Source organism: Monopterus albus, unplaced genomic scaffold (genome assembly GCF_001952655.1).
Source record: "Monopterus albus unplaced genomic scaffold, M_albus_1.0 scaffold24.1, whole genome shotgun sequence".
In the NCBI taxonomy this organism is placed as follows: Eukaryota; Metazoa; Chordata; class Actinopteri; order Synbranchiformes; family Synbranchidae; genus Monopterus; species Monopterus albus.
Window position 1 is genome coordinate 1,369,359 of NW_018127904.1, and position 12,888 is coordinate 1,382,246.

Sequence of the window (12,888 nt, forward strand, 5' to 3'; positions counted from 1 at the left end):
TAACACAAACTGAACACATTGTTTTTCAATGTAGTTTATAGGATGTGCAATATAAAGAGTTGTGTCTTGAAAGTCACATGCTCTTCTAAAAAGCCTGTCTCAGACCAGCTAAACACCATTAATCATCACGAGTGCCACCACTAGGGTGGTCAACGAAAACACGGAGCAAAAGGGAATGGTGTGTCTAACAGAGCATAAAACTAAAGAGATCAATAACCTTATACAAGGTCACCACTTCCAGACATCAATCCTCATTAACTATTAACAATAGTCTGCCACGTGTGCGCACACACGCTCATCCGTGGGGCACAACTGTGCCTGCCACCAGGGTAGAGTCAAAGATCAAGATGGTTTTGTTTAAGATGTTTACAATCTGCTGAATCACAAAGAGGAACTCGGTTCAACATAACAATTATTCTAAACCCATTAAATGGACTCTCTCAGCAGCTCAGAGTGATGATAGGTTCTTATTCTTTTCTTTAGTCTTTAGTTTGCGATTCAGACGTCCTTCTTGGACAAACAGTCATCCAGCCCAAACAGCCAGTCTAAAAACCTACTTCTGGCATCAAGGATTTTTTTTTTTTACTTTCAGTCAGCTAATGGAGAACAGCTAAATGTGGCTCTTTCAAACCACAGAGGGACAGAAGTAAGTGGGATAAAGGGGGTTGTGTAAATTAGGAGGAGGCTCAGGGGGGAGTGAGAGGGGAAAGAGGAAGGGCGCAGGCACCTGATAATGTTTTCCGCCTCTCTTTGTCTAGAAAGTGAGGCAAAGAAACAGAGGACACATGTAAAACATAGGTAATCACCAACATGTGACCATACATTAACACAGTTTTCACATAAGATGAGGTAACTGGTGACGTCCATACCAGGGACCAGCTGTTCCAGCCTGGGGCCAACTGCTTAGGGAAAAGTGGTTTCACGTGAGTTCATCAAAGTCAAGTGAGGTGATTAAGTGTTTACAATGCTGTATAGATTTTAAGAAGATCAGTTCCTGTTATGTAACAGGCTTGAATTCAACTGGATATTGCTAGCACGTTTCATTTTTTTGAGGAAGAGCAGGGCTGAAACGTGCCAGAGTAGGATGTAACAACAAGTACACAAGATGTTAAACTGAATAAGACAACAGGCAATTACAACGGGGTGGTTCATAGTACCGCTGGCCCACAAAGACACTAACAGTGGCTTGGCTTGCTGCACCAGCATCTGTGCAGAGTGACTTGCTTTCTGGAAAACTGCCCACCAGACACTGTAATAAAAATGGGTCAAAAACAGCCACATCAGTACTAGACCCACATTTTGCAAGTGTATCAAATTAAGTTATTTTAGCTCACTTATTTTCATTTAGGTTTTTATTAATCTTAACATTAATACATAACATTGAAACATTCCTCTAGCAGTATAATTCAGGGACCAATTAATATAGCATCAATAAGTAATAATGTAAACATAAAATTCAGTCAAACCCGTAGTGTTGGACCCTTGGTGTATATAAGAAAATTGTCCAAATTTTATCTAAGATTTTAACAGCTGCTACAGCCATTACAGAATAAGGAGGCATTCGCTGCTGCTTTGTCTTCAAAGTAAAAGTCAGCCAGCATGCAATGTTATGTCAGGAGTTGGCTAAAAAGAACTGTTGGATGATTTGGTCTGTCCTCGGTCATTAAAGGAATCTGTCTGGTACCATTTAAGTTGGTAGACGTTGTGGGTTCTGCAGTGTTGAAAGCCTCAAGGAGGCCAACACCAGATGTGCCTGTCCATTTGTTTGTGTCTTTGTATGTGAGCGTGCAAGTGTGTCTATTGAGTCTGAAGCTGGAGGGTATAAAGCAGAGATGAACTGTCTCAGCAACAGATGGTCTGGCTAAAACTCTTCCCCCTTGTCCCCTCCATCATCTGGAACTTTGTCACTAAGTCAGAACAAAAGGCAACAATCCCTGACTGAGCTCAGAAGTTAACCAGGCGGAAATATTCCAAACAAAGGCCAGCTGGGACGCAAAGTAACATGGGTATCAGCTCGTGTTAAGTCCTCCAGACTTGAATTATCCGCTGTAGCAGCTGATTACTCTGGCTAAACTAGATAAACAGTGCGTGTACGTCTTATAAAACAATCACTGGAAAGTACAGTGTTCACATCATAATACAAAACAGCCTTCAATGGGTTTAATTATCAGGCATCACCACTCCCCTGCCTCTGGTAACCAGATGTTTTAATAGCTCAATTAGGCTAAAAAGCACAGCTGAACTGCTGCCGTGACATTTCCAGCTCAGGCTGATTTCAGATTCTTAATGCTGCATGTCACTGAGCACGTGTACTGACACACAATGGTAATCAGATCCCCCAAAACAGGCCACATGGCAGCGTCCCATCATGCTTTCCAGACAAAGAAACCACTCGGGCTGAATGATGTGATCCCAGAGTTGGAGGCTCAAGTTTCTGCAGCTTGCATAATGACATCCAACTCAGAGACCTGCTAATGCACGAGCCCTAAATATTTAAGAGCATACACAGGACAAGGTGCCACGTCTCTTTCTCTGCTGTCTGTTGTAGCATGAGCGAGATGGTATTGAGCAATCGTATCAGCCAGAACAAAAGAAAGCTAATTAAATCAGCCTAACCTGGACACAACTGAACACTTAGTTATGATGAGATAATTTCTTGGATCATAGCGTGGTTGCAGGGAGCAGTGAGCGAATGTGAGTGAGTGAACGGCTGCTGGCCTGAAGTGCTGCCTGGCTGAGGGCTGAGCTGGATTTCTGACAACCATCTCGTTTGTTGTGCCTGGATGTGGAGGAGTAAACATAACACAGCAGTGTATCCGCCTGGAATATGAACAAAAGCCATCCAAAAGAAACAGTTTATTTTAGTAATAATTTGGTTCTCAATCATGGTTTTTTAAAACAGGTATAACTCGGCTTTCATCATTCTAAATACCTACTGCATCTATAGATGTATAAAAATATGTCTCATATTCTGGTTCAGCTCTCTTTGTACACCACAATTATCAAGATGTACCAGCTTTATCATAGAAAGGCAGAAGGCCAAGTCACTAGCCCTTTGTGATCCCATTCAGTGTGCCTGGACAGATGTGCATCCCTGAATATTAAATGGCTGGATGACCTGCATTTAATAGGGTCAAACAGCATAATGATGCTTGTTGCCAGAGGGTGGTTTCATATGAAACAAGTATGTTGTGGGTAAAATTACCTAGTGGTCACCAAAAAAATAACTTTTTCACTTAGATATTGAATTAATCAAATTTATCAGAATTAATCATTTTTGTTTTCTTTTTAATCTAATTGAAACTCACATGAATGTATGTAGCCAGCAGTATTTCAGAAAAAGGTATCAGCGAAGGAATGTGTTGCTTTGTCTAACAGAAAGAACCTAGGGCAAATTCAGGGACTGTAACCAAACCTCCTGAATGTTGAGTGAATAAGGAGGAATCGACTAAGTAGATAGTGAGATTAAAGAGGTAGGCTGAGCGCGCTTGGCAGGGGAATCTGAGCAAAGGTCTCTCTGGCTTTTAAAATTAAAACATTTTAAAATGCACATATTGTATGTGTAAAATGAAATTTCACCTTTACATGTCCTTGCTTCTTTGTTTCCTTGCCACCACTGTAATGTCTGCACATAGCACAGCCGGTGCCACAACCAGCATGGGGTGTGGGCGTGGAAAGGCAAGGGTGGGTGACCAAGACGAGAAATCAGATGATTAAAGGCAACCGCAAGCATCTGTGCTGGAAGAACTATGAATTAATGATGGAGGGAGCAGCTGATCAGGAATTAGCTAATGGGGGAGGAGGAGGAGTCCCACGAGGAGCAGGGCTTTCCCCAGTCTGCGGTGAAGGGGGAGTGAGAGGAAAAAGAAGAAAAGGGTGGATGGTGGGTTCATAAATTGTTCTTGACCCCAGGGATCCGACTGAGCCCCCTGCAGAGGAAGCTATAAACAGATGAAACGTGGGACGGCCTGAAGGCAGGAGCAACCCGACATGTGGCTCACTAACTCATGTCATCATTTTCATATTCAAAGACTGTTTTCATTAGAGCAGAAGGTCTGAAAATGATTAACTTATAAATGCAACGTGTCAATAGGTTAATGGAACACATGGAATGCAGCAGGAAATTGCCAACACTACTGTCCTTAAAGCTATTCTTATACTGAACAGAACAGCTCAGTCACAACATTACTCTAGCAAGTAAAGAAAGTACATGCTTTGTGCAGGAGCATGTGGAGGTGTGTGTGTCTGAGTGTATGGTTACATGTGTCTTTCTCAGTCTCAGTGTATCCGGGGTGGTTAAAAAGCACCTCCACCCCATCAACATCTGATGGAGCTAATCTGTCATGCTGCTAATCAGGGCATTGAAAGGAATTTGCATAACAAATTTTCCTTCATGGGCGCCACAAAAAGAAGAGGAACACTTGATACTCTGCCACAGGGTCCTGGCAAAGTGTTTCCCATCCTTATCCTTTGTGGACATATTTCCATTCCAGTACTGTTCTGGAGCAGTCACAATGTTAGTATGATCCTGTGCTGGCGGTTATGACACTTTTTAACAACACAAAAGGCTGCAGGACGGGACAAAGAGACAGTAAGTGATGTGGTTAATGTATGTTTGATTGAACTTTCAGCTTTGCTTCAGGAATCTGAACATCTACCATTTCTCCTCCAGCATTTCATCTAAATATCTGACCCTGTATGTGCTCATCTGTGGCCTGTTATGGGGTCACACTGCAGGAGTCCTAGAGATATCCCAGGAATGCTGCTGAGTCAGACTTTCAGAGATTGTGTGTGTAACTGTGTGAGATATCTGGGTCACGGCCAGTGGGGTTGAGAAGGTTGAGTGGAGCCATCGGTTGGTGTCCAGGCTCCTGTTACACTGCCTCTGACCTTTGCTCATACCTCATGCTGTCCCAGACTAATTGTTCCAAGTCCTGGGGAACCTCCTGTCTTACACAGTTTATAATTTTGGACATGTATTTCTGAAACTATTTAATGTTACCAAAGTAAAATTTTACTTCCCAGTTACAGCTACTCAAATACTTGATGAGCTTGCTTTACTGTGTTTCATTTGAACTTGAATACCTCCTAGGCATTTGTCATTTCTGTCTTTTTTGTGATTAATATAACAATTTATTTATTATTAAACCCTAAACAGCAATAATATGAGAAAAAAATCTCCCAGAACACACTTACGTTCGTCCATCATGTTGTAGTAAGTAAACTCTGGTCTCATACATTATACGTCTCTTGATGCACTGTCCAGTCTTGTGCATATAGCAAGAAAGTCATCTCTTTAACAGACTGATGAAGCCAGCAACGTTATGCATCCAATGTCTTAAAAGGGCTACTGCTGAAAATAATGAAGAACAAATAATGAACCTACTTCCAATGTTCTCACAGCAGCTTCCAATTCCCCAGTACTCAAAGGGGTTGTATCACCAACTACACATACACAAACATCTCATCTAAGCTCATAATTTCTATGGATAATTTGGATGGGAGAGAGGGAGGAAGCGCTGGTGGTCACGATGACGTAATTGTGGCCAAAAAAAGTGGACATTTGAAGGTTTGTGGCATGCTTCAGTCCAGGAAAGACTGAACAACAACAACTACACAAAACTGCTACCATTTCCCTCTTGCCGAGGACTATAGAGAACTTTTTTTTTTTTTACTGTTTGAGGATGACGATGTGAAGGAAGGTTGGCATGTAGGGTCAGACAGCCTCAGGCCTAACCACACATACTCATGTCTAATAAAACAGACAGGAATGGACGGGAATACAACAGCTCAGGACTGTGGATTGTGCCATGCTATGTTGTTCACTTTTGTTGGACTCTTAAGGCAATGGCTGACAAGGCTCATGCAGTGTGGGACGTGTAGTTGTATAGGTGTAGCACCAACAAAGTGTTCAACCTGGCAACAACAGTGGCTGTAAACTCATCGCAAGTCAACAACATTACAGTTTTATATATTTTATCCTTGTGATGTGTTTAACTTATCTCATAAAAGAGTAAGTTAGAGACGCACATCCACATATTTCCATCCCATAATAGGCCGTCTCCATGGGCAGTAATCATGGAGGGTAAAAAAGGAAAGTCAACATCTGGCCTGGGAGCAGTAATCACAGGTTGGTTGTTATTAAACTGTCAGACTGAACTGAGGATTTAAGCTACATTCATTACCAGCTCCCAGTGTCCGTCAGGTAGGTCAGCAACAAATAACTTTCATTTTCTCTGGGTAAGTATCCATGGCAAATACACTGCACATAAATCTGGTAGATCTAGTTTAGAGTCCAGCTTTATCTGCTGGACATGTACAGGGGCATTAATAATAATCACCTTTATTTGGCCAAGCACGCTACACACACAAGGAATTTGTTCCCGGTACAAACCCGAAGCAGAATCTGCGGCACCAACTCACACCAATGGCTCTAACCATCAGAGGCAACTTTGGGGTTCAGTGTCTTGCCCAAGGACACGTGGACTGTGATTCAAATCTCCAACCCTCTGGTTGAGAGATGACCGCTCTACCCACTGAATCACAGTCACCCCATTACTGAAACTCTTTGGTGACATCCAGTCACAAACAGTTTATCCCAAAAACTCTATCAGAAAGTAGATGACTTTAAATTCACAGATTTTGAAGAAAATGGCTGGGGAGGTTCTCTTTTATCGTAGTCTTGATGACAGGGCAAATCAGTGATTAGCCTAAGACCCCTGAGGTGATTTATATATCATAGAATGACACACCCTGGGCTGCTCTGATACTGTACACACAGACACAGATACACATGACCAACAGGAAGGATGGGTGTTAGAGACAATGAGTATCAGTAGTATGACGTTAAGGGATTGTATTTTGTGAACACTATTTCTAATGTTCACAAAATACACGTGATGCAATGTGATGCTCTTACTATGAGGGACTGGAGTGTGACTAATGGAGGTGTAGAATTATGGTTCTTCTTACCATTGCTAACTCTGAGAGACGAGACAGTCCAAGTAACTTCAAAACAATGCTGATTTATCCAAAGGATCACAGGTAAAATTAACATTACATGCTCAGGTATCTTGCACCTCCACACTGCTCGCAGGCAGATGTAAGATGAAAGACCCTGAACCCACCAGGCCTATACATTATATCACCTCGGTTGGGCTAGCCCCATACTACACAGAAACGTCAACCGAGACGTCTCTCTTACCAGCTTTGCAGCTGGCCATAGCAGTAGTCAAAACATGAAGCAAATCAATGTGTGTGTGTCTGTTGGTTAAGTGGTGTGTAGCTAAAAACATTCTCACAGACTTCTAGTAACATGTCGTGACTTAAACATAAGAACATATTATGGCTAAGGCTACAGTTATACACGCCATAATAATAATATTAAACACCCTGTCTGCTGACAGTCATCAACTCTTCTCTCTAGTTATCCTTGACCAGATGTACCCTGTAGAAACTCATAAGCATGCCTAAGCATTTAACAGTCTAACTAGACATCCTATCTCCACTAAACATTTCTAATACATAAAGTATCTATCCAATTTCTATCTGACTAAAAATACCTAACAGAGGGCAGGGGGGTCTTACAGTCAGGCTGCTTATTAAAAGAATGGTTTGCTTATTTTCAGTCTACCATGAGTCAGATGAGAAAATTGATGGCTGATTCTACTCCTGTAGGCTAGAGTATGGATCAGGCTGCATATTTCTGTCCGAACACAGTTGAGTCTGTGTTGTGTTTTTCTATGGCCCTCCTGAATCTAAACTCATGGTTTTATTTGTGATATGCTTAACTGGCTCATCATTTTAATTTTAATAGGCCTAGCACTTTACAATAGCCTATGCTAAAGAAAAAGCATGGATTCATTTAAAAGTGCTATTGCAGCTGTTTAGACTAAAGTCTGACCTACGTGGCCAGACCTGACCCAAACCCAAGCATGAGTTCTAAAGTTCTGTCCGAATCCAACCTGACATGTTTACACTTTGAATTTTCTACAAAGTATACAAACAAGAAAGTCTTAACTAGTGAGTATTACCTTCGCATGGTGACATGCTAGCTGTTTTCCATATCCAGCATTTAAGCTAGGCTAAGCTAACTGTCTATAGACTGTAGCTTCAAATTTAGGGTATTTAACTACTGGCAAGAAAGTGTATTTCCTAAAATATGGAACAACCCCTTTAAAGATCACTCACTCTGAGTGGACGAGCAGACAACACCACCAAAGACTATAAAAAAGTTGTCACTTCACACAGCAACACTTTATCTATCACGATGGGCTAACAGACAGGAAGACATGCTTCTGTCACTAGCGTGTGGAAAGATGTTGTTCTCTTCTGATCATCACAGACACTGACAGCTTTGTCTGAATAGCCAGATAACATAGCAGGTTAATGCTTAGGTCAACAGCATGGTGTCAGCAGGAGGTTATCACAGCCCTGAGCTCCCCGTGTGATGGTCGGCACTGATAAGCAGGGGTCAGGTTACTGATGGAGGCACAAGAATTGCAAACACAAGCTAGCCAGATGAAAAGGCTAGAGTCAAACTAGCTGATTTTAGTTTCAAAGCAAAGTTGGACAGAATCCAAATGTAGAAAAATACGCAGAAAATCCAAATTCAATAAATTCCAGGGTTTTTTTTTATCAAGAGCAGTGGTTTCCCCTCCAGACTGTCCCAAAGCTGCAGGGGTTCTGCTGACACACATATAGACCCCTGCTTTAACAATACATCCCTCTGTTTGTTCATAAAAACAGTGCTGTTAATTCATCCAATATTTGGGCACAGTACTGTTTGAAAATCCCCTAATTTGATGTTTAATTACAAGTTATGATGACTGCTTAGAAACAATTCAAAGGAATGCAGGACCATTTGCTTTCTTTCCTTCCTTACATCCTAACTTCATTTCCTGACTTCCTTCCTTACTCCTTCATCCGCCTGCAAGACTTAAAGTGAGAAGTGATGAATTTAGACTCTCAGCTCTTCAAAGTGGCAGCTGGAGGAAGTGACAACTGGATAGAAAAGACTCTGCCATTGCCAAAATAAAAAAACAGCCCACCCTGAGGACCAGCATGCTGGCCTTTCTCACATTACCCACTTCAGCACAGCATGCTCACCGACCATACCGATCCACGGCTCCGGCCTCAAAAAGCCAGACACAGGGCTATGAAGGATGTTTCTGTGGGACGCTAGTGATGGTGTGAAACCTAAAGCCTTGACACCACAGCTCTACAATGTACGGATGACAAGCGGCCATGGTCAGGAATTCCAGGGGTCAGGGCTGGGAATCTGGGGTTCCCTCTGTCAGAGTATCTTTGAGAAGTTGGAATTTGATGTGTAATGCAAGGAAGGAGTTAACGGGTGTGAAAAGGCCCTCATCTAACTTTACAGTGTGCAGCAGCTGTTGCAATAAAGGAACTGATTACCAAGTTTAGAAATGCACATAGCTGGGATTCAGCTTTGTCAACAGGATGTTTGACAAAGACAGAAAATGTCTAAGGGGTCCTATTATGTGTGTGAATGTGTGATTGTGTGTGAACACAGTGTTTTCATCTGTGAAGAAATGAAAGAGAGGAAGAGAGATAAATCTACCTTTAATCATGCATACAAATCAAACAATCCTATATGTGGGAGCGCATAGTATGCAGTGTTTATATTCCCTGACAAAGGATGACCAGCTGGAAATAAGTTTGGAGACGCTGACAAGATTTCTGACACACTCCAAGTATGTGTGTGTTTTTAGTAGATCATGTTCATTCAGAGGACAGAATGAACGTGATCTGTGGAGTAAAGGCAGGACACTGAGGGTTTTATGGTTTTGTGTCAGCGCCTAAGAGGAAAGGTGGCGCTGACGGACAGGATGGGCTTTCAGGATAAACCTCTGAACACACACCCTTGTCCTGTACCCTCCCCTGCCTATAACCCATCACCATTTTCATCACTGGTGCCAACAGTGACATACAAGGGAAAGCTGACTCTATATTAATGCTAGACAAACTGAGACACTTGATAAATGCGGGTCAGCATTCATTTCACTAGACCTGAAGGAATCCTTCCATACTCTGAATAAGAAGCAGATTTTGAACTGGCTTAAATCATTTATAAGGAAAAGGTCCAATCATAGTATAAATGCATTGACATCTACAATACATTAGGTGTAAAGAACAGACTGATTGAATCACAATAATGAATCATGCAAAACATTTATCCTACTGCACTTGTTTAATCTTTGTCTTACTTCACATCCAGAATTCCTGCTTAATTAAATCGGCACTGGACGCACTGTAGACCCCGGCTTCATTCTATGACCCAAAAGTCTGGCTCATTAATTTATTTTAATGCAGCTCAGCACAGATACACCTGTATTCATACTACGTCTCCCTGCAGATGCTGCGATGCAGCTACAGAGGCTGAGTTTGCAAATCAATGAATTGCCTGAAACTATTATCCCCTGACCAAAAAAAAAAAAAAATCTATCTAAAAGACGCACAAACTACAACCTCAAAGAAATCACCTCAGAGTTACATTTCTCCCAGTTCACAAAACTAATCTCACCACTAGGTCCTTTCAGTAGCTGTTCTGGAGCTTTTGATCATACAACACAACCTTCCATGTCAGATAGACTTTTGCTCATTTTTGTGAGCACTTTAAGGACTTAATGATAGGATACAAAAGCTCCACAGCAGCTACTAAATCGACCTTTCGGTGAGATTATTTTATCAATCAAATAAAGTCAGGATGAACTAAAATAAATCATAGGGGAGGTCTCACACAGTTGATCCAGAATGAAGGACACACACCAAATAACAACAATGATCTCTGCTGAGCTGAGCTAAAATAATAACCTTAATAACAGCCGAGCGCTCTAATCGAGTCAGATGATGATTTAAAATCGAATTCACCTCAGTCTGTTGGCTACATGGTTGGTTTATGCAATATCAGTTGACAGTTAGGTATCTCTACTTGTATGGTTTTAAGCAAAATCTGTGGCCAGCAAATAAAGAAAGCAACTTTAGTGATGAATGATGAGCAGAAGTAACAACTTTCCACATTGCTATTGGAGAGGACACTGTGGAGCATGGAGCAGAGAAAGAGTAATCCGGGAGCCACCTCCCATCATTGCACCTACACTGAGTCACAACAAGGGCTCATGCTGCCAGCAGAGGTACAGGAGGTGAGTGGAGGGGCCATTAGAGGAGGAGATTCACCTCCCTGCACACTCACACACGTCTCTCTCTGTGGGAGTGTGTGTGCTTTCCCGTGAGTCAGTGGGGGGTGTAGTCAGTCTGATATGAAGATGACACATTCAGCCTCCATGAGGTGGCATCTACTGGATTCTACTTTTCTAAAACTGGATCTGAGGAACAAAGAATGTCATAGATGCTGTCAGGAGTCACCAATGAAACTATCTCTGCAGAACTGAAGGAGAGGATTTAGTAATGGTGCTTGTTGGGATATTTAAGTTACAGCTGCATCCCGTGGACCAGCCCAGCGCAAGCACGTCACCTCTAGACCGGGATATACCAGCATCACTAAGACCGCAGACTAAATATGAAAACGGGGTTCATATTTGGGAAAAGTGGACTAACACTTCAAAACTGATCTGCCCTGGTCTGAACCCAGCCAGGCTCAGAAACGCGCACAACACACAAAGATCAGACGCAAGCTCACAATAAATTAGATGTCGCCCTGAAAGTCCAGAGCAAATAAAAGGTAGTTTATGTATAGTATATTTATGTGTGGAGAAAGTAGTCTGACTTACCTCTAAAAAGAATGTCTCCATGTGAACTAGTCTCTAGTATCCTCGTCTCTTTGTAGTCTGAGTTCAGGGTACCACTGCTGAGGAGGAGGGGAGGATGTGTTCCCCAGTGATTTCCATCCGCCTCGATCACATTCACAAAAGTTCTTCAGTTTTTCCCCTATTCAAAAGACTCTACCCTTCATAAATGAGTCATTTTGCCGGTCTATTTTCGGACAGTTGAGGCTTCTTAACCGTGCCCCGAGAAGCCGCTGTGGTCCGCGCTGTCTCTGCTGTCTAGTGTCAATGAAGCCGGCACATTATGCGCGGAGGAGGAGCCGCAGGGTCCCGGCCCTTCCCTCAGCATACGCCCTCTTTGTGTCCTGTCCTACAAAGAGTCTGATGATCTTAAAGGATGTGCGTATTTTCATGTGTTAATCGGCACACACGCGCGTTTACTTTATATTTAAGACTAAGATATGTGAGACAGTAATACGTGTCCAAAGGGAGGAGTTGGTGCCAAATGAAAGATGTCAAATCAATCGCTTCAGCATAGAGAATTCACCCCCAGTTATCCCAGTATGTGCTCCGTGCTGAGGATGAGATTCTTTTGACTTATTAGTTCAGTTTATACAACAACATGGCAGAGTGTTTAAATTTAATCCATTTCATCATTTTATTTAGAAATACTGCATTTGATTCCTGGTAGCTTTATTGTTGCCCTCCTCTATGACTAGTATTCTAAAACAGAAAAGTCAATATATAATCAATTCATCTTCTACTTTTTTCTATTAAAATTTTTGTGTGGATGGTGTCAAGTCAGAGTGCATGTGGTGTGGATATATTAACAATAGTTAGAAGGTTAACACTACAGTTCATGCCACTATAATGTAAAGGAACTATTGGTAATATGGGATGTTTGCTTTTTATGAACACAAAACCCTAAAAGAAAATCTGATAAACTCCAAAAGAATTTCTTTTCTATATACAATATAGAGCAATGTCCCTCCCTGATCCCTGATCTCAGGAAAAAATATGCCAAAACCTTCCAGTTTGCAACAATCTGAGACAGACCTATAGTAACAACAAATGAAAATATTTATCATGGATATAAAAATAATGAAAAGTACAACATATTTGGTTCATGCATACATAAAAG

At 41.8% G+C, this 12,888-nt stretch overlaps 1 protein-coding gene across 1 annotated transcript in view; it reads right to left on the minus strand.

Moving 5' to 3' along the window:
• myo10l3 (myosin X, like 3) overlaps window positions 1–11,982 on the minus strand; it is a 53,548-nt gene extending 41,566 nt beyond the window's left edge. Inside the window, exon 1 of the mRNA XM_020594764.1 lies at window positions 11,754–11,982. Within this exon, the coding sequence (XP_020450420.1) occupies window positions 11,754–11,774 (21 nt within the window). The 5' untranslated portion in view covers window positions 11,775–11,982. The remainder of the gene's footprint in view (window positions 1–11,753) is intronic.
• Window positions 11,983–12,888: the final 906 nt, after the last annotated feature.